We start from the raw sequence: 23,207 nt of genomic DNA on the forward strand, positions 1-23,207 counted from the left end.
ACCTCTGTGGCCTCGGCCATAGGAAAGGCCGCGGCTTTGGCCTAGCTCCAGGGCGGCGGGCATCTTGGTACACCCGGCGGCCGTTTAGCACGTCGAATGACGGAGCGATCACTTGTAACAAACTGGCGTCATGTCATGACGCCGGTTCCTCTCTCTCTCCCCTCTGTGTACTGATCTGTAAAGTAGAGGGGAGAGATCGGATGGCAGCAGTGCCAATACTCTGCAATGCCCTGCCGCAATACCCTGCTGCAATGCCCTGCCAATACCCTGCCAATACTCTGCCAATAGGGAGATTGTGGATATTACTGTGGGGGAGATTTTTTTTTTTTGATCCGAAAATGATCCGAACCGTGACTCCTGATCCGAGGAACGATCCGAACCGTGAGTTTTTTGATCCGTTGCACCCCTAGTCACAAGTAACCCGACTCCTTGTAGAGATAAACAATTTTACAAAAAACAAATGTACATTTTAAAAACACCCGCTAATTAAAATACTGAACACAGCCAATTACACATTTATTTTTCTCATATTAGTAGAGCACCTACCACACAGTCCAGATCTTGACATCCTGCAATATTATGTATGTGCACTTATCCCCCACAGCACAGGTTACATAGGCTGTTCCTTACTGTATGGCGAAGTTCACACTGGCATTAAAATCAGGGGTTTGAGAGGTGGTAAAAAAGCCCCTTAAACGTCTATGCAAATGATACAATGGACAGCACACAGTGCTGTTCGCACCATCAAAACATGAACCTTTAGCGTGGTTTCAAAATTGACGCCTCATGTCGAGTCAGGAGGCGTTTGAAGCTTTTCAACGCTTCCCATTCAAGTCTATGGTAACGCTTCGCAAACACTCTGGCAGGCAGTTGTGGTGCAGTTGTGGGGTGTTAAGATTCGTTTATTTCCTGTGATGGAATAGGCATTTGTGGAGTGGTTTTAAACGCACCTTAACACTCCTTAAACACTTTAAAACTGCCCATAGGACGTTTGGGGCGCATTTTTTACTCAACATTAACGCTTGTAAAACGCCAGTCTAATGCCCATACTAAAGCTCATTAATGCGAGTCGAACGCCCATACTAACACTATAGGAGCATTTGTTAAGCATTAGAAATGTAGTGAAGTGTGAACAAGCCCTATGGCTGTGGCTTGCTGAGGAGAGGGCATGACCACACATTGGATCTTATATTTATAATACTTTGAAATGTGCTTATTTATAATAGAAACCGCTGGCAGGTGCAAAATAAGATGCTGGCCAAAAAGACAGACAAATTGTGCAATCAATTAAATAAACAAAATTTTGCTGCACTAATAATGTGATGCAAAGTACACCAATAAAGTGCAAAAAATTAAAATAATAATATAAGTCCACTTTAAATACATAAGATGAGAGCAAAAGTCCCAGTCCAAGGCTGTATACACCGCTGTGTGATAGAAGGCGTCAACAAAATTCCATATTCACCACGTGGGCAATCGCCAACAACTGAATGGACGACCCTTACCAGAATCAGTGGTCTATTACAAAGTTGAATTGGCCTGCAAAACAGTATCTTATTATACGATGTTAGGACCCATGTGATTTAATCAGATCCTCATGATATCTCTGATTCACCAGTAATGTATTCGATATACATGGCAACAAAATGCGAAATTCCTCCATGAAATCAAAATAGCAATGTCCACAAAGTCACATGATGTTGCCACACCTGTCTGAATTGTTTGTATTACCTGAAAGCACTTGTTACATCGCCTGGGAATGTCCTAAAATGTACAGCAATAATTTAATAAAAGTGTTTTACGGATTCCCACTATGTGGGCATTTCTATTTTGATTTTTATGGAGGAATCCTTCATTACAACTGTTGCCATGTATATCTAAAACATTACCGGTGAATCAGAGATAACATGAGGATCTGGTTAAATCACATGGGTCCCAACATCGTATAATAGGATACCGTTTGCAGGCCAAATCAACTCTGTAATAGTCTATTGATTCTGGTAAGCGTCCATTCAGTTGTTGGTGATTGCCCACGTGGTGAATATGGAATTTTGTTGACACCTTCTATCACACAGAGGTGTATACAGCCTTGAATTGGGACGGTTACTCTCATCTTATGTATTTAAAGTGGACCTACATTATTATTTTTTGCACTTTATATATCAAATCATTATTAGCGTGGCAGAATTTTGAAATGTGCTTGACTGCCTGGGACCTGAGCACCTTACATACTAAAGCCAGCCTAAAGGCCCATACACACGATAGGACTTTGTACAAACTTTCCCGTGGATTTTTGTACAAAGGGCGTCAGCCGTAAACTAATTAAGCATACACACGGCAGGACTTTTTCAGCCAACTTTCACCAAATCATGTGGTTTTTCAGCTCTTTACCGCCACCCTTTGGTCAACTTCTGTATTGTTGTCTGATCTTTTGCATTGGTTCTGAGCATGCGTGTTTGTACTTTGGACTAAAGTCCTATGGACTTGTGTACACACAATAGGATTTTGCACCATAGGACTTTTGTTGCTGGAAAGTTTGTCTGTTTGCACAGCCAACATTTGTCCGATGAAAACCGAAAAAGTTTGTCCGACGGAGCGTACACACGGTAGGATGTTGCCTTAAAACAGCTAATTTGCACGTTTGTTGTCAAAGGGTCTTATCGTGTGTATGGGCCTATAGACCGTTCAAATCTCGGCCTTTTTAGCAGGGACCAGCCAAGTTTTAAACCATGTATGGGCAGACTGATTCTACCCAAGTTGACTGATCAACTTGTGTACAACCAGCCTGTCGGATTGTTCTACATACGGTTACTGCCAGTGTCTGTAGCCCCTAACCACTAACCACTGTATTCTGCTGACCGGGAATGCTCCCTCTGCTTGCAGAATACAATAGACCACCTTCTGTATTGGGAGGAAAGAAAATTCTATAATTTATAGCCAGCCTTACTTATTATCAGGAAGCACAAGTCCCTTTAAAAGCATGCCTACTGGTTCCATGATTGAACTGACTGGATCCTGAAGGCTCTAGAATTGATTTCTTTCCAGAGTTGTGTTAGTAGTTCTTACTGGTCTCTACTACGGATCAAACCAAAATACACAATGAGAGAGGTATGTATATGAAGACGGCTCTATTGTCTAGCCTGTCACTCTGTTTAACGTCTTGAGTACAAGGAGAAAAAAAACAGCACCTTATTTTGATTTCCTCCACACCCAGCCGACATTATAATAGAACGCAAAGTGGAATTTCTCTTCAGCTCACATAGGGTGCATACGAACCTGTGGTGCCTTGGGTGTGTCCAGGACGAGTTCGGGCAGCTCTTGAAGCAGTTTGTCGAATGAGGCTAGCAGATCTTCTACGCTGAGCACCGTGCCGCACAGATCGTGCAGCAGCTTCGATGTCATCTCCCGATGGCTAGCTTTTCCTTCCAGGGCCAGGGACACTGCCAGAACTGGGAGACCACTTTTCATTTCCCCAAGGTTTAAATCCTTTAACATCTCCTGCAGACAAAATTGAAATTGCATAATGATGAAATCTAGCCATATACAGATTTTTAATGTTACCCTTCCCCCAAAAACAAGTCTGGTGGAACAAGTGCCTGTTTTTTTATGCATCCTGGGGACTCCAATTATTATTATTATAATACAGGATTTATATAGCGCCAACAGTTTGTGTAGCACTTTACAACATTGAGAAGATCTCCCCATTTTCTGATCTCCAGTTATTTTCCTACCCACCTTAGACTTTTGGGTGTTCCAGCCCACTTTTGTGTATCCCAGCTCTACCTGCTGCATTCCCCATAATATAGAACCAGTAAAATGTCCAGCAGGGAGAGTGGAAAGCACTTGTAATTGACACAGCGGGTGTGCCACAGTCACACTACCCAAAATATAGGAAACAGTCACAGTCAACAGTGATTCAGGTGCTACCACCCTCATATACACTATATTGTCAAAAGTATTGAGACTCCTGCCTTTATGCACACATTTAATGGCATCCCAGTCTTAGTCCTAAGGGTTCAATATTGAGTTGGCGCAGCTATGACAGCTTCAACTCTTCGGGGAAGGCTGTCCACAAGTTTTAGGAGTGTGTCTATGGGAATGTTTGACCATTCTTCCAGAAGCGCACTTGTGAGGTCAGGCACGGATGTTGGGCGAGAAGGCCTGGCTCACAGTCTCTGCTCCAATTCATCCCAAAGGTGTTTTATTGGGTTGAGGTCAGGACTCTGTGCAGGCCAGTGAAGTCCCTCAACCCCAAACTCGCTCACCCATGTCTTTATGGACTATTCTTTGTGCACTGGTGTGCAGTCATGTTGGAACAGGAAGAGGCCATCCCCAAACTGTTCCCACAAAGTTGGGAGCATGAAATTGTCCAAAATGTCTTGGTATGCCGACGCCTTAAGAGTTCCCTTCACTGGAACTAAGGGGCCAGCCCAACCCGTGAAAAACAACCCCACACCATAATCCCCCCTCCACCAAATGATTTGGACCAGTGCACAAAGCAAGGTCCATAAAGACATGGATGAGCGAGTCTGAGGTGTAGGAACTCTCCTAAACCTTGTGGAAAGCCTGCCTAGAAGATTGGAGCTGTTATAGTTGCAAAGGGTAGGCCAACTCAATATTGAACCCTGCAGACTAAGACCGGGATGCCATTAAAGTTCACGTGCGTGTAAAAGACAGGTGTCCCAATACTTATGACAATATAGCATATCTTCACCTCTGTTTCTAGTAAATTTTCTGGCACAGCTCCTCCTTGCTCATCATAGCTCTATCCTCTTCTGGGATGGTTCAAATACTGTCTCTGCTGGCCCAGCTCCTCCATCCCTCCCCTCCCTACATAACCTTATATGCAGCTTCTAGAGGGAGGGTGAAGGGGAATGCTACAGAATGTCACTTGAGTGACAGCTCTGCCTCTGCTAGGGCTACTGGCATCACATCCAAGATGGCAGCAGCAGTCTCAGGGCTTTTAAATGTCTACACAAGGAAAGTGTACATATAATCTTATGAGGAGACATTGTATTTGGTTAAATAAGTGGTTTGACAACAGGGTCTCTAACTTTTTCTGAGATTACAGAGCTTGTCTATATTCCGATTTTTAAAGGATAATAATCACCTTTGGAATATGTTACACGTCCCATCATTTTTCGGGTGGAAAACGTAAGATGTTCCAGCATCTGCAACCTCTCCCCCCGATCCCCCCTCCCTAAGACAACGGAAAGGGGATCTTCTTCCCACACCCACTGTCACAATTTGAAAACAGCATCGCCGTGCAGGCTTTGCCCACATGGCCACATCATTCATTCAGTTTCCTTGCAGCTGACAGCTTGTAGTGCTCAATGAACTACAAGGGCGCTTGTAAGCACTCTCGCAGTCCATTGATCTTCCTGCTTTCAGGCAACTGCCTGCCCGTATGTGGTGCGGGCAGACCGTTATCTGGAGAGTCTGGAGATTGCACCCGCGATCAGCAGTAGGGCCAAAACAACTAATCGAATAATCAACAACTAATCAATTATGAAAATAGTTGTCCACTATCTTCATAATCGATTAATCGGCCAGCTGATTAGTTGGCCTGCATACATAATGCATTATCTGTTTATATATCAGGAATTACAGTGCTTTTGCTATAGGGGCACTCGATAATATAAAAAGGAAAACGAATGCTCCTGCGCTTAAGAAATAACCATGCGGCTGATTAAAATTATGAGTATTCGAGCCGCCTCATCAGCTGTGCTGCCACTCACCACAGGTCAGGGGAAACCCAAAAAGAATCTCTAAAAGAAAAAAAAAAAGAACAGAGGGCGCACCAGCCTAGTTACCTTTGCAACACTTTAATATTTTCCTTGTCAAAAGAAGTTTATTGAGTATACAATGTTATAAAGATACATAAAGATACATAAAGTAAGTTTACAAGGATCTATAAAGTAAGCTCATCGTTTTACAGTAGGGTTTATATAGGTAAATATCATGAAATTTCAAATATTAAACATTGGGTTCACGTAAACCTAAATTAAAGATATATATCATTTCCTTAGTTACTTTTGTAGGTATTTAAATGATTTATACCTACTATACATATTGTTTACAAGTAGAGTGTATATAGGTCAAATAAATTCTGATAATGAGCTTTAATCATAAGGTGGAGAAAAGGAAAGAGAAAGAAGAAAAAGGGTTGAAAGGTAGAGGTATGGTCCACAAGGCTGTCCCGCTCGTCAGTTTATTATTCTTTTTAGTTCTCTTTGAAGCCTTAGAATGGGTGTCTCTGTAAGTCATTTAATTTGTTACCATGGCAACAGGACAGAGTCATTGAAATTTGACAGGAACTGTTGTTTTATCCAAGGATGCCAAAGTTTTTCAAATTTTGGAATTTGATTTTGATCGATGGCTACCATCTTAGCATGGGACATTGTATTATTCATTCTGTGAATTGTTTCTGCTAGTACCAATGTAGGAGATTTCCATGCCTTGGCCACTGTTTGTTTTGCAGCCGTTATTAGTTGGATCATAAGTTTGAATTGAGAGAGTGTTAACCATTCCGGTTTTAGATTAAGTAAAGTTATATATGGATCTGGTTGTATTATTTTTTTAAATATTTTAGATGCAATCACGAAGACTTCCTTCCAGAAGGTTTGGATTCACTTTAATATTTTCAAGAAGTTAAAAACATACTCACAAACAAAATGATAAAATCAAGCAAATTGTATAAATCCACCACTAGTTCCACCCAGAAATATCCGCTGGCCAGTAACAGTTTTGGGATGTGGAGTCCAAAGAAAGCTGATGCGTTTCGAGGGGTGTCCCCTCTTCTTCAGAGCTCAGAGAAATTTTGAAAGAAAGACATGGGTTTTTGTATGGCCAGCATAAGTGACAGCAGGCGCAGGTAGCTTTTATGAAGCCACCTGCCTATGACAAGGTAGTCTGTCTGTCATACATATTACAGTTCTGCCTGAAAATCTGCAAAAAACAGGTCTTCAATTTTTTTTTTATTCGTTAAATAAAAAATTTGATCTCTGGAGTCTGATAATATTTACCAGATTCAACCTCTAATAGTATATACAGTATATCTATTCTGTCTGTTATTCTCAGAGTGGATTAGAGATTTTGCTCCCCAACTATATAGTTGGTTATTTATATTTACCACTGCATAGAGATATTCAAGAATAAATTGCCTTATATTTTAAACTTTAAATATTAACTATATTATACACCATGCTTTTGTTAAGGTTATTATCCGATTAATCGAAACAATAAAATCGGCCAACTAATCGATTATGAAAATAATCGTTAGTTGCAGCCGTAGTTTGCAGGTCCCTTAGAAAAAAAAAATTAATGCACTTTTTTACCTGCAAAAAAAAAAAAATTTGCATTCATCTTTTTTTTTTTTTTTTCAAAAAGGTGAACCGATACTTTAAAGCTGAAATGTGCATATAGCTTCAGCTACCTATATCTCTATTATTTCTTACTGAACAAAGCTAATGTAGATAAAATCTATAAGCACATAATGTATGTAAAACGCTAGAACTGTGCACTGTGACACAACCAGGAAGAGGGAGGAGCTTCATCAGCATTCACTGGGCAACAAGGATGCCACTCATCAACATCATACAAGTGCCATACTTCACTGCTCTTCCTGGACCCATATGGCTTTATTCCTGCTGCTGGTCACAGTGTAAAGGTTTCCTCAGCAAGTCTGCATATTTATGGACACGGATACTCCTGTGTCACCACCTGCATTTCTAAGAACAACTTACAACATTTTTATCTTCATACCTAGATGAGGTGTTTATTGCACTAGGAGCGGAGCGTTTTGGTTTTTATGCCCTAGGGCTTGTTCTAGTCTTAAAGGCCTGCCATTATAGACTTAATTTGTACCACCCAGATTTGTTACAGCTTTAACACATGACAGATCTCTATTATGAATACCCCAACAAACTAGGAATTATGAACATAACATAAAACAGCTGTAAAAGCATAATTATGGCACAAAACAAGGGGGCCCTAATCTGGGAGGTCCAACAGACTAATTACACAAGTGCCAGGTTGTTATCTGTAACACTCCTTGTGCACGCAGGAAATAGGGAACATATGTTAGCATCTTAAATATTTGCTTTGTAAATCAAATTTAGATTTGCAGAACATGTGAGATCCTTCCCTGCTGCATTTGGCTGCTTCATTCTAAACCGTGCCGAGCGTGGCTGGGTATGTGAACATAACAGCTGGCAGAAGGACCAGCCACAAACTGGTGCAGAAAAGGCTGCGAGCTCTGGAATGTAAGGCTACACCCCGCCGGGAATTGTTCACCAGCAGAAACTGTGCCGCAGATAAGAGTCCTTTCCTTCCCTCTCTACTGGAATACATTTCATCACAAATCACATGGGGGGTCCTATAATCATCACTGTCTTCCCTACAGGATCAAAATATCATTATTTCAGAAATGTAACCAACCCCAGTGGCAGCCCATTACAATTATTTAGGAGAGCCAAGGACTCATTGACAGTAGACTTTGATAATGAATCAAACATTTATACTTTTTCTCAAATATAGTATCGGCTAGATTAATAATGTCAGCACAAAAAAATAAATAAATAAATTGCAGTCAGTCAGGAAAGGAGGGATACAGGATGGAAAGTGAGAATATGTAAAGTGCAGGAAGGAATAAAGAGCTTATAACAGCTTTTACATGGAGTTGTTAGATGGGATAAAATGAGTCACTGAGGGCTGTAAAAAAAAAAAAAAAAAAAAAAAAAAAGGGAAGTTTTCTTCCCGACTGCCCATAATAATTAGTCATAGATATACAGTATGTGCCAGTAAAAAGAAACAAGGTGAGATGTCCAATTTTATGAAAACAATGGAACCCTCAGCTCTGTACCTTGCATATTGTCGGCTCCAATTCAAAAGCGTTTTCAGAACAAGATGTAAAATCTTTCTGGCTGCTGTGATTGGCCCTTTACCCTGATCTGTGACCAACTGTGTCCCAAAGCACACAGCAGTCAAAGAGCACAAGTGATGCCCACGGGAGGATGTCCATGGATGTCCTCCCAGAACTGGAGGCCCCCGCTGTAGCCAACCTTCGGCTATAGAGCAGGCGGAAAGAGGTGAAAGTGGAGGAAAAGGTGTCACATCATCTATTCTGAAATACTGGGAGAGATTTAGGCTAGGTTCACACATGTCCGGCTGCAGTTTGCAGTCCAGTGCAAATTTGTGCACTAGTTTAGGTGGGATTCAGATGCAATTATTTCTTGAATCCGCTCCTAAACTGGACAAAAAAAAAAAAAAATCGCACAGGACCCTTTTCAGAATGGACTGCGGCCGCCCCGGACATGAGTGAACCGGCTCCATTGAAAGTCGATCCGATTCACATGCGAATTGAATGCGATTAAAAAAAATGCATCCGAATCGCATATATGTGAATCGAGCTTCACTAAAACTGGTGCACACGGTATCTGGTGCAGCTGTGCATAGTAACCAATCAGTTTCTGACTTCAGCTTGTTCAATTAAGCTTGGACAATAAAAGCTGGAAGCAGCTTGGTTACTGTACACAACAGCACCAGTTTTAGAAAACCTCCCCTATTGTCTTCTGACATGGGTATGTTTTCTAAGTTTGAGCCAACACCCTTTGTCTATATTGTTTCTATTGTTTAATGAACAGCACAGTTTTGCTTGCAATGACATAAGCAATTGCATCAGTTCCATAACTTTGTAACTATATTCTTGGAATCCACATGTCATTAGCCAGGTGGATGTGGAGGTGTGGGCCCTATTTTAAATGATGCGCTGCATTCTCCAAAATCCAAACTTCCTTTTTCTTCTTTGATAGTGAGGAAGGGTTAAAGAGGACCTGTACTGTGGAATCTGTGCCCAAAAAAGGCAGAGGGCAAAGGACTCATCACCAGTATTGGTCTCCCTGCAGCTGATAATCCCTTACTACTGACTGACCAAGCAACCCGTGGTCGCAGGAAAGAAATATTGCATCATCTATGGCCTGCCTTAGGACAAACTACAGGAGTTGTTGGAGACTGGTGACTTCCTTCATGAGACACAGGAGAAGCCCTAGGGGGGACTGCTAGAGATCAGTGCAATTGTAGCCCCTTTACAAATAAATGCTTCCACATCTTTGCTCCCTAAAGATCCCCATGTTGTCCCAGAATATACTACTAACCAGTTTATCGATCAAAAAGATAATTATTGCTAGTTTGCAACCAGATATTGTAATCATTAGCTAAAACAGAACAAACATACAGGTTACTTCCCTGCTGCAAACTACCAGGTGTTTCCAGAATGTGGAAGCATGTAATTTATTCCCATGATGCAGTGCTCTGGCATAGCAGCTAATCCTCAGGCCTGAACATGGTCACGTGACAGAAGGGATAAAAAAAAAAAAAAATCAACCCAGTGTAAGCTCTAAAAGAAGAGCTTTTACAGGGTATTTTGTGTCAACTGCAGAGTAGATGGGGACACCACAGAAACTGTGAATTGCAAGCATAGGTCACTCAGGGGGGTTGGATTTGAGGAGACCCTGACACTGTCCTGAACAGGTAAACTGACTGAGTCTCTTTACATTACTCAATAAGTAACTAATGAGTTAAAGATACCGGTAATTAGAAAACTTTTTCTCCTGCTAAACCTTCAGAGAAAGAATTCAAGATTTTGCTCTGCTTGAATTTCTTGCCTACTCGCATGTGAATAATAAAATGAGGGTACTTTTGTTTGTGTGTATATATCGTTTTTTGCTATATGGCACTGCGTTACTTTAACTAGTTTTTATTTTTTGTGCTATAACACAAAAAAAAAAAAAAAAAAAAACAAACAACACACCACAGGAAAAATAAGACCGACAATTATGAAAAAAAAAGGCAATTAAAAAAAAAAAAAATTTCTTCGTAAATTTAAGCCAATATGTATTCTGCTACATATTTATGGTAAAAAAAAATCCCAATAAGCATATATTGATTGATTTGCGCAAATGTTATAGCGTCTACAAACTACGGCATATATACTGGATATTTTTTTTTTTTTTAATACAGCGACTTATAGCGGGACTGCGATATTGTGGTGGATCTGACACTTTTGACACTTTGCGGGAACCAGTGACACCAACACAGTGATCAGTGCTAAAAATATGCACTGTCACTGTACTAATGAGACTGGCTGGGAAGGGGTTAAACAAGAGGCAATGGGACCACTTTTTTCAATATAAATTTTTGCACAGAATTTATTTAACCCTTGCTAGATTGCCTAAAATAGTCCCCTCCCAATCACCTAGTTGTTGGTGATGTAATTATTCCCATGCAAATATTATTCATATATTATTATGGGATTGTACGACAATACAACAATTTTGGCTCAATGTAGTACAATGTATACATTCTGTCACAACGTTAAACAGAATTCCTTCCATGGAAATTTGCCTGCTGGGATTGGTTGACCCCTTAGCCCCTACAAAGGTAATTCAAACTTTTCTAACTTTATTGCTCTATTATGCTAGAAAAAGCATTATCCTTTCTTGGAAAAAATCTCATGATCCGACCATCACGGCCTGGAAAGCTCTAATATATAAAGCCCTACGCCTCTTTATAAGGCTTCATATGCCAGTAGAGGGTTTCTGGCAAAATTTGACAAAGTGTGGGGAGGATGGGCGAATGATGCATCTACTGCATCGGAGTGAGAACTGTCTCTCTTTGTTATCAACACTATGGGGGTTATTTACGAAAGGCAAATCCACTCTGGAAGTGCAGTTGCTTTAGATCTGAGGGGGACATGCAAGGAAAATAAAAAACAGCATTTTAGCTTGCACATGACTAGATGATAAAATCAGCAGAGCTTCCCCTCATTTCAGATCTTCCCTTCAGATCTACTGCGCTTCCAAGTGCACTGGCAGTGCAGAGTGGATTTGCCTATAGTAAATCAACCCCTATGTTATGATGTGATTGGGTTTGGTATAAGTTAGTATAAATTGTGAGTTCCATCTGTGAAGGGTTGATTATATATCTGGATACTGTAGTCAGTTACATATGATATTATTATGGGAAAATACTAATTCTTTTTATGAAGCTGTTGTGGGCCCTTACCCTGACATAGATCCTCGATATCCATTAGGACATGCTGGCCACTTGTGCTGATGTATAACTCTTAGGTTTTGTGTTTTTTATTTTTTGTATTACTTGACACGTGTCATGCTTCTAGTATGTTGAAAATTAAAAAAAACAAAAAAAACAAAAAAACAAAAACAAAACACACACATGCAGCAATGTTTAGGTAAGGGTGATCAAAGGGTTAATAGGAGAAAAGCAAGGTGCGACAAAAACTAAGTGCAGCAGAGCATGCATCGAATGGTATATTTCATTAAATAAGCCTATTGCCTACTTGCACTTTTATAAAGATCAATAGGCTTATAACAGTATAGTACTGTGGTCACTCAGCGGGTCCCGGGACTCAGAGTCGCATCGGAAGTGGCGCCAGAACATGGAGATAAAGTTTCAAAGCATCCGCTTCTTCGTCAGATCTAAATGGCTAGTGATCACTAGCCATTTAGATCTGACGAAGAAGCAGACGTTTTGAAACTTTATCTCCATGTTCTGACATCACTTCCGATGCGAGTGTGTTTCATGCTGGTTCAGAGACGACAAGACGGATGTCCGGCCGGTTGTTCCTCTCGTGTCATCTACCGGGGACCCGCTTGAGTGACTACAGTATTATACGGTTATAATGTCTATTGATCTTTATAAAAAAGTGTGAGTAGCCATTTGGCTGATTTAATTAAATATACAATTTGTTGCATCCTCTGCTGCACTTCATTTTTAGCGCACCTTGCTTTTCTCCTATTTGCTCTTCCAGAGACTGCTTCACTCAAGGGAGCTGCCACTAATTCTGCATACGTATACTTCCTGGACTTTATAGACTCTTAGTTGTTTTACGTGCGTTTCGGTCCCCTTTCATATGCCATTCTGTTTTGTCTTGTTGATCAAAGGCTTAAATGTGTGACTAACCAGTGTTTTTTTCGACAGTGTGCTGCTTTTACTAAGGGGCGTGCAGGATTTTATTCCCTGCTTTTCAGGGAAACAAAATCCAGCACATCCCCACTGACAGGACAGAACTCTGCATGGTTTACATATGCAGAGCTCAATTCAGTGTGTCTCCTCGGTGATCAGCGGGTGCTGGAGGAAATCCATTGGCCGACACCCACTGATCGGCTTCTGCTGTAACAAATCACAGCAGAAGCAGAACTCACCCCCTACCCGGAAGTGCAGGATCGCGTGTATATACAGATACTCCTCGTTTAACGACTACTCTCGACAGCTCTCCCGACATGAACGGCGCTATATATATATCAATCATTATATTGTACAGTACAGAATTTTCATTTGTGTTCTGTACTTATGCAAATTAAAACAACGTTATTGAGCTGGAGTTGGGTTTAGACTTTTTATTCACAATACAGTACAGTAGTTAAGAATGCTTAAAATATTGATTACTTGTGGCTGCTCGTTTAACGACCAATTGGAACGGAACCTGGTTGTCAAGCGAGTACCTGTACGTGATTCTGCACAGATCGGCCGTCCTTTAGCAGTAAATCTGCTATAGGGCGGTTGGCAAGTGGTTAAATGAATTACTGCAATGTATAACTAAAGCTCAAGCACGCTGTGTAGCTGAAAATAGGGGGGATAGCAAAATATACTTTTTTTTATTTTTATAAATTGTTTCTGAATGGTCAAGTGACCATTCTGTGGGCACAGCCTCCAAACAACTCTACTTGCACCAACATCACACGTCCTGGGAGCTCTGTTTACTCCTGCTGAATTCACAGCAATGCAGAACTGGTTGTCAATATTCAACTTGAGACGGGTCAGGAGGTGTGTTTGCCATCCATACAGCATCCAGTACATGAACACTGCACGAAGCACAGGATGGCTCAATGAAGAGGAACCAGAAGGTACACAGGTCTTCTTTGTTTTCATAAGGAAGAAATTTAGAAGCTACTGGCAGGGGATCACCAGGTAATTTCGGACAAAATAATAATAGTAAGAATGGGCACATAGATAACTATTGTTCATAAACACATACAATATTTGCCAGCTCTCATTATGGGTTTACTTACACTTTAAAGCGGTATTAAACCCAAAAGCAAACCTTATATTGCATCTTACCAATTCGTAGCTGTGATGTCTGCAAACCATTTAACACTGACAGGGGTGCTCACAATGATCAGTTTTAATTCATATAAAGCCTTTATCCCAAAAAGGGAAAAAAAAAAAAAAAAAACTGTTGCTGTAACTGATTATAAAGTGTGAGCTGGAGCTCAGCGTCAATCTGTTAGTGTATTTAAATCTGCTAGTACATTTAACACCCGCCTTCCCCAGACTAACAATGCTGCTGTGCCCCCTGTGCTCAATTATCCAGAGTGGGGGCGCTCTAATAGAGGTGTGTTACTGGCCAGATAACCAGGTGAAAAATAGGGAGGGGGAATAAAAAAAAAAAAAAAAAAGGCTAAAAGAAAACAAATGCAGCCATAACATCTAATGATTAGTGAGCTGCATGCAACATATTCCATTTTTGGCCTTGGGTTTAATACCACTTTAATCTCATGCAGTTATTAGAATACAGTAGCTTTTGCAATACTGATCCCTTTGCTCCGTAAACATGTAACAGAAATTCACTATGACATTTTATTCAGTGGCCCTGTAATACCCATAACTTAAAATAAAAACTAGGGTAACGTACTGCAACTTCATTGGTGTCGCCGTGTTCAAAATACTCCTGCATGATGGGTGTGACAGACTTTTCGAACGCGTTTTCATCCAGAGGAAGTACGGTCGTCTCGTAAACACAGCTCTCCTATAAAAATTCACAGGAGGGGAAAAAATGCATAATCAGCAAACGCAGCAGAGCAAACAAAGCAGTACCCTGCCTTTTCTCTCAGAGTGCTGAACTATTAAACATGAAATAATACAAAAGCTCAATCCCTTCAGCACTTCAACTGGCACAGGGATCTGCAACACACAACAAATGGGCAAAAGAAAAAAACAGCCACACAAGCAGTCCTGTTCAGACGTACGAGGTAAACAAAAACAGGTCACAAAGAATCAGCACACCTTATATCAGTACAATGCAAATTTCATATGAAGGGTAAACAAATGTTACCTTGTACAGCTTGCTAGTTTGTATAGAACAAAAGGCAAATAACAATAAACCAAAGCACAGGTACGATTGCCTACACAAATGGTACAAACATGAAGTAATACCATGAAAGAGTGCAAAGAAATTACCACTAGCAGAGCAGGTCTCCCTTGAGAACGGCATACACCATTACCCCAAAACTTTGGGAAGGGACCCTGTAACCTCTTTGACTGCTCTGCCTATTGTAACTTTGCATGTCATGTATGCATCATTTGTATAATGCAGTTACAATGTACATGTATGATTTGGCTTATTCTTACTGCCTCATGTTCCACATATTATTAGCAAGCTATATAAGGCTAGCAATTCCCACTTTGATTTAGAAAGCAACTGATTCCACTCATCCACGCTAAACAGCATTGATCAGGGTATCTTACCCTGTGGGCTAATGTATGTAGACAGCCACAGTACCAGCAGCTGTCTGAACGCCTGAATAGTGATTGCATCTGATAGGGTGACAGGACTAAAACCCTTTTTTTGAACTCACAGCATCCTCTTTGCTTTGTATTGTATTTTGTATGTGATGTCCAAAGGACAAACCAACCGCTGTTATGTGCATCTGTACAACCTCCCTGCAAGCCCTCCTCCCTGGACAATGCCTCCCGTGGATACCGAACCCAGAAGCGGACGGAAGACCTGTGAGCCTTCTCTCAACCTCCCTGCAAGCCTTCCTCCCTGGATGATGGATACCAAACCCGGAAGCGGACGGACGACCTGTGAGCCTTCTCTCAACCTCCCTGGACAATCCCTCCCCTGGATACCGAACCCGGAAGCGGACGGACGACCTATGAGCCTTCTCTCAACCTCCCTGCAAGCCCCCCTCCCTGGACGAGGCCTCCCATGGATACCGAACCCGGAAGCGGACGGACGACCTGTGAGCCTTCTCTCAACCTCCCTGGACAATCCCTCCCCAGGATACCGAACCCGGAAGCGGACGGACGACCTGTGAGCCTTCTTTCAACTTCCCTGCAAGCCTTCCTCCCTGGACGATCCCTCCCCTGGATACCGAACCCGGAAGCGGACGGACGACCTATGAGCCTTCTCTCAACCTCCCTGCAAGCCCCCCTCCCTGGACGATGCCTCCCGTGGATACCGAACCTGGAAGCGGACGGACGACCTGTGAGCCTTCTCTCAACCTCCCTGCAAGCCCTCCTCCCTGGACGATACCTCCCCTGGATACCGAACCAGCGGACGGACGACCTGTGAAGTCACACACGCTCCACACCGGCCCCTAGTCTCTTCCTGATGGCCACAGAAGGAGCTCCCGTCTGGTAATCCACCCTCTACAGCCCAGCATCCCTGCAGCGTCACCACCATAGGATCAGAGGGAACACCGAGGACCACATACCTATAGAGATGAGCCTTTTATGTTTTTACCTGGTGTCATTAAACATCATTTGTTAATACTACACTCAGGTGGCGCTTCCTTCTCTACCTCTCTCTCATGTGCATCTGTACAGAAAGTGGTTTTGTCAGCGGTTTTCTTATAGGCCATGTTCTGCAACAATGCCACAAGGTACGCTGACTGCTCAGTTTCTAGTTTCTTTTTGATAAAATTTACATTTGTTAAAATAGATCTCTTTTTTGATGCCTTTGAAACATTCGCCATTGAATGACATGTAAGAGCTTTTTTTTTTTTGGTTACATCTGGCACCCCCAGTTACCTTTACGAGAATTTTTCTTGCAAAATCAAAGTAGGGGGAACATGTAGTTTCATTTCTGTTTTTTTTATTCTCCCAAACAGCAGCAGAGCAGAAGTTTTCAAACCACATTCGTTAGGAAACCGTTGTTTAACCTCTTCAGGGGCAGTATGTTGTTTTATCATTCCAGACACGATTAAAACCAAAACAATTTTTTTTTTCTGCGAGAAAACTCCTTAGAAACCACGAATAATTATACAAGGAGTCTTCAAAACTTTCCGCAGTTTTTTTTATATTTAAAGTGGTAGTAAAGTCCCATTTTGCACTTGCACCTACAGGTAAACCTATAATAAGGGCTTACCTGTAGCTACAGTGAATATCTCCTAAACTTGCAGTGTTTAGGAGATAGTCACACAGGATGCAGCCGGTGACCTCACCGGTGAATGCACTCTGAAGCCATGCCATACCTTCAGAACTCCGTGCCTTGCCTGGGCCTCCCAAGCACGAGTGACGCCATTGAGGCCCCGGCAATTCATACAGCCAGAGCCCACGAACCCAGAAGGAAGACCGGGTGAGGATAGAAGCTGTGTCAGTGGTGACATTCTAAGGTAAGTATTTCATAATGTGCTAGCATGCGATGCATACTAGCACATTATAACATTGCCTTGCAGGTGGCCTTTTTTTTTATATGTTCGTATATTTTTAAAAGCAGAGGCCCTGTAAAATGCACACAAACACAATTTTTGTATTGATGTGCATTGCAGGTTTTTTTTGTCATTGAGGAAGCTGTCACTAGTCAGAGACAACCCCACCCTTGTGCTTGTTGAGTGGGGTTTGTCTTGGCTGTGCGAACACTTAAATAGTGACTCACTGCATGGCTGGGTTAGCTCTGAGAATGGGGGCCTGTCCCCCAAAAACACGCAAGCTTCTCCACCACGTGGCATTGATGAGGATACCCGTCCCACCTGTGGAGATGTGTTTGTGAAGCCTTATTTTATCTTCTTTTGTATGACTGTTTTTAATAAATGGTTATGGCACTATTTTTTTTGCCCTCGTGTGTTTTTACAGTAAACTTTTTAACATGTTTAATCTATTTTCTTTTCAATTGATACGTTTTTAGACTGAAGTCATATCTTTTGCTTTAGCTATTAATATGAAATCTTTATTTCACAAAGAAACAGTTAATACAGGGTACACTATCGAAACTGTCAAAGTGCATTATAGGTTTTCTAAAAGGAAGGTATAGGAGTCACTTCTCTGCATTTTTATAGCTATATTATTTGAACCTGACCTATTTTAGTTTCGTGAACAAGCCTTTTTTCAGCAGAGTAGTGGGTGGAACCTTCACTATAGGCCTCAGTGACCTATAGATAAGCTCAACAATTGTCATGGGGTGGAGGAAAGGTGTGAAATGTGCCTGAGTGCATACAAATGAAGACTTTCAGAAAGTCAGTATTTGCATAGGAACAGGATGACTGCATAGATAGTAGAATCATCTTGCACTATTTGGTGTGTAAGAGCCCTTGCACACTGGGGCGGGGGGCGGCGTCGGCGGTAAAACGCCGCTATTATCAGCGGCGTTTTACCGTCGGTATGCGGCCGCTAGCGGGGCGGTTTTACCCCCCGCTAGCGGCCGAGAAAGGGTTAAATACCACCGCAAAGCGCCTCTAAAGAGGCGCTTTGCCGGCGGTATAGCCGCGCCGTCCCATTGATTTCAATGGGCAGGAGCGGTAAGGGAGCGGTATACATACCGCTCCTTCACCGCTCCGAAGATGCTGCTGGCAGGACTTTTTTTACCGTCCTGCCAGCGCATCGCTCCAGTGTGCAAGCCCTCGGGGCTTGCACACTGGATACACAGCAGCGGCACTTTCGGGGCGGTTTGCAGGCGCTATTATTAGCGCAATAGCGCCTGCAAACCGCCCCAGTGTGCAAGGGCTCTAAGATTTTCAGATTAACCACTTAAGGACCAGCCTCGTTTTGGATTTTAGTGTTTACATGTTTAAAACAGTTTTTTTTTTGCTAGAAAATTACCTAGAACCCCCAAACATTATATATTGTTTTTTTTTTCTAACACCCTAGAGAATAAAATGGCGGTCATTGCTTTTTTTTCACACCATATTTGCGCAGTGGTCTTACAAGCGCGCTTTTTTTGGAAAAAAAAAAAATATATAAAAGACAACAGTAAAAAGTTAGCCCAATTTTTATATTGTGAAAAATAATGTTACGCCGAGTAAATTGATACCAAACATGTCACGCTTCAAAATTGCGCCCGCTCATGGAATGGCGTCAAACTTTTACCCTCAAAAATCTCCATAGGCCACGTTTAAAAAATTCTACAGGTTGCATGTTTTGAGTTACAGAGGAGGTCTAGGGCTAGAATTATTGCTCTCACTCTAACGATCGCGGTGATACCTCACATGTGTGGTTTGACCACCGTTTTCATATGCGGGCACTACTCACGTATGAGTTTGCTTCTGCGCGCTAGCTCGTCGGGAAGGGGCGTTTTTAAAAAAATTTTCTTCATTTTTTTCTTATTTATTTTATATGATTTTATTTATTTTTACACTGTTAAAAAAAAAAAAAAAAATAATAATGTTGTCACTTTTATTCCTATTACAAGGAATGTAAACATCAAGGAATGTAATAGAAAAAAGCATGACAGGTCCTCTTAAATATGAGATCTGGGGTCAAAAAGACCTCAGATCTCATATTTACACTAAAATGCAATAAAAAAAAAAAAAAAAAAAAAAGTCATTTAAAAAAAAAAAATGACGTTGAAAAAAATATGCCTTTAAGACGTATGGGCGGAAGTGACGTTTTGATGTCGCTTCCGCCCTGCAGTGTCATGGAGACAAGTGGGCGCCATCTTCCCCTCACTCGTCTCCAGGCACAGCAAGGGGGACAGACGTGATGGCCTCCGCCGCTACCGACGGCTCCGGTAAGCGGTGGAGGGCACCAGATCGCGGCGGGAGGGGGGGCCCTCTCCTGCCACCGATAAAAGTGATCTTGCGGCGAATCCACCGCAAAGACCACTTTTATCTTGTAGCCGACTGCCGCACAAAAACTGGGATACCGAAGTTATGGCAGCTAGCTGCTGCCATAACAACGATATCCGCTGGCAAAGTTAGGACGTACATCGGCGTGCAGTGGTCGGCAAGTGGTTAAAGGGGATGTAAACCCGATTCATGAAATTTGAGCTGGGCATATACATCTGTAGTGTTTTCTTATCCCTCTTCAAAGCACTGAGTCCCCAGTGTTTCTTCTGTTCTGTAGCTCTATTATCAGCCTGATAACTTCTGACAAGTTCTCCAAGATGGCAATAAAAGCAGCTGAAGTTTGTGTCATGGGAGGTTGCTATAAATAGATCAGCAGAAAGCATGACTTCTCACAGCACAGCTCTGCACAGTACTTCCTTTGCCAGGGGGTGTGTGCCTTTCCTCCAATCAGATGTCTTGGCTGTATGTCAATAATTGACTCTCAGTGCTGAACAGGAAGAGAAAATCTGTAACACAATCTGCACTTTCTAAAGTATATATATATATAAAGCCGAAGACAGCAGATATACATGTAAAAACTTATGTAGGGAGATTGGTTTCATCCCTGTGTATCATCTGAGGCTGTTCACTTCACTGGGTAAAGGGGAGGGTTTACATCCATGTTAAGTGTATAACAAAAAAAAAAAAAAAAAAAACCCACACACAAACGACAGGTGTGCAGGGTCATGGCCCCAGACTGTATGGGTGATAAATATGGCCTCCACCCAACTAGTTTAGTTTTATAATTTGTTTTTTTACATTTGAAGATGCCAGAGCTTACCTGGTCTTCTTCGTAATTTGGATCTCTGACATCAACTTCTTCTACATCATAAACTTGCCCTGGTGTCCCCCATACCCCTTTGCCACCAGCTCCACCTAAGGGGAAAAAAAAAATAACACACACACACACACAGGACAAAGTTACAGCAATGATTTGTTAACCTTTTAAAATGTTGCAGTGACATCTTTTTGCATCTTAAGGCCTTATTTAAAATGTACCTTCAGCCAGTGACCCACTAAAATGTACCCATCGCATCCCACTCTAGCTAATCTCCCTGCGGATGAAACAAAAAATGAAATTCTTCCCCAAATACTTACCTGAACCTGAGGTTACGTGAACTACTAGGTCCCCCAGTCTTCTTTCTCCTAGACTGCACTGTACAAGGGGCCTTCTCCAGATGCCCAGGTCACTGCCTGCTGATGAAGACACTTGCCATTGACTATCTGCGGGTCCTAACAGATTCTTATAGAATCCAGCAGTGGCTTGACAACATCACAATAAAGGGTGGCAAAAGAGATGGAGAAACTGCCTAAGTCCCCCCGCTGCACTTACAAATGATGATCTTCACAGCGCTCAGCTAAAAAGCAAACACGAATGTACACCCTAGTAGTGCTACTATTACTACAGAGGTCAATAGACTCTGCAACAGGGGTCTCTACTGGGCTGAGCTGAGTGCACACAGAGGCACCTGGTCACAGTTCAAACAGCAACAATGAGGTTCAAAGAACTGAATCAAGTTAAATCCCTGGGTTGTGGTGTATGGGCTAAGCAAGCCAGACAGGCACCTCTCTCAAAACAACTGTAAGGCTACATTCACATGGGTGACTAGAGCCAGTGCGAATAACAGCGCCAGAAATGCCAATGCCTGTTGCTGTTTCAGCCACCTGTGAGCTGCTAGCTGTGGCTGCTGAGCCTTGTACACTTCAATGGATTGGTTGGCAGCAGCCACAGCTATCCGAGGCTGTCCGCCCAGCCAGCAATGACCTGCAGGGATTGCTGCTGGATGCACTTTGCACAGCAATCACCACATGTAATTGACAACCCGAGGACATGCACAAATAGCTGCTGGCGAACTGTCATTAAAATAGTACAGGGCTCAGCAGCTGCAGCTAGCCGCTCACAGGCAGCTGAAACAGCTGCAGGAATCAGCAGATTCCTGCCACTGTCATTCGCACCGACACTAGTAACCCATGCAAATGTACAGTGCCTTGCAAAAGTATTCACCCCCTTGGCATTTTTCGTGTTTTGTTGCCTCACAACCTGGAATTAACATGGATTGTTTGAGGATTTGCATCATTTAATTTACAGAACATGCCCACAACTTTGAAGATGTTTTTTTTTTGTTTTTTTTATTGTGACGCAAACAAAAATAGCACAAAATAACAGAAAAAGTCAATGTGCATAACTATTCACCCCCCTAAAGTCAATACTTTGTAGAGCCACCTTTTGCGGCTATCACAGCTCCAAGTCGCTTTGGATAAGTCTCTATGAGCTTGCCACATCTTACCACTGGGATTTTTGTCCATTCCTCCTTGCAAAACTGCTCTGCTCCTTCAAGTTGGATTGTTTTGCGCTTGTGAACAGCAAACTTTAAGTCTGACCACAGATTTTTCTATTGGATTGAGGTCTGGGCTTTGACTAGTGATTTTTGCTCAAGAATATCCCTGTATTTAGCACCATCCATCTCTCCATCAACTCCGACCAGTTTCCCAGTCCTGACTGCTGAAAAACATCCCCACAGCATGATGCTGCCACCACATGTTTCACTGTGGGGATGGTGTTCTTTGGGTGATGTGTTTGGTTTGCGCCAGACATAGCATTTTGTTTGATGGCCAAAAAGTTCAATTTTAGTCTCATCAGACCTGAGCACCTTCCTCCACACATTTTGGGAGTCTTCCATGTCTTTTCGCAAACTCAAAACGTGCCATTTTGTTTTTTGCTGAAAGTAATGGCTTTCTTCTGGCCACTCTGCCATAAAGCCCAACTCTATGGAGCGTACAGCTTATTGTCGTCCTATGTACAGATACTCCAGTCTCTGCTGTGGAACTCTGCAGCTCCTCCGGGGTTACCTTAGGTCTCTGTGCTGCCTCTCTGATTAATGCCCTCCTTACCCGGTCCGTGAGTTTTGGTGTGTGGCCGTTGACAGGTTGGCTGTTGTGCCATGTCCTTTCCATTTGGTTATGATAGATGTGATGGTGCTCCTAGGGATCATCAAAGATTTGGATATTTTTTTTTATAACCTAACCCTGACTTGTACTTCTCTACAACATTGTCCGTTACTTGTTTGGAGAGTTCCTTGGTCTTCATGGCAGTGTTTGGTTAGTGGTGCCTCTTGCTTAGGTGTTGCAGCCTCTGGGGCCTTTCCAAAAAGGTGTGTATATGTAATGACAGATCATGTGACACTTAGATTGGACACAGGTGGACATCATTTCACTAATTATGTGACTTCAGAAGGCAATTGGTTGCACCAGAGCTTTTAATGGGCTTCATAACAAAGGGGGTGAATACATACACACATGCCAATTATCAGTTTTTTATTTTCGAAAAATAGTTTTATGTACATATTTATCTAATTTTACTTC

General features: G+C 42.1%; 1 protein-coding gene across 2 annotated transcripts in view; it reads right to left on the reverse strand.

Annotated features, from left to right (window-relative positions):
- The window catches only part of PDCD4 (programmed cell death 4), a 91,810-nt gene that overhangs the window by 25,922 nt on the left and 42,681 nt on the right, over window positions 1-23,207 (reverse strand). For both annotated transcript variants that reach the window (XM_073595895.1, XM_073595896.1), the window contains exons 4-6: window positions 20,626-20,720; window positions 14,714-14,827; window positions 3,277-3,498 (exon numbers count right to left, since the gene is read on the reverse strand). In XM_073595895.1, coding sequence (XP_073451996.1) covers window positions 3,277-3,498; window positions 14,714-14,827; window positions 20,626-20,720 — 431 coding nt within the window. The remainder of the gene's footprint in view (window positions 1-3,276; window positions 3,499-14,713; window positions 14,828-20,625; window positions 20,721-23,207) is intronic.

The sequence above is a fragment of the Aquarana catesbeiana genome, linkage group LG08, assembly GCF_042186555.1.
Source record: "Aquarana catesbeiana isolate 2022-GZ linkage group LG08, ASM4218655v1, whole genome shotgun sequence".
NCBI lineage: Eukaryota > Metazoa > Chordata > Amphibia > Anura > Ranidae > Aquarana > Aquarana catesbeiana.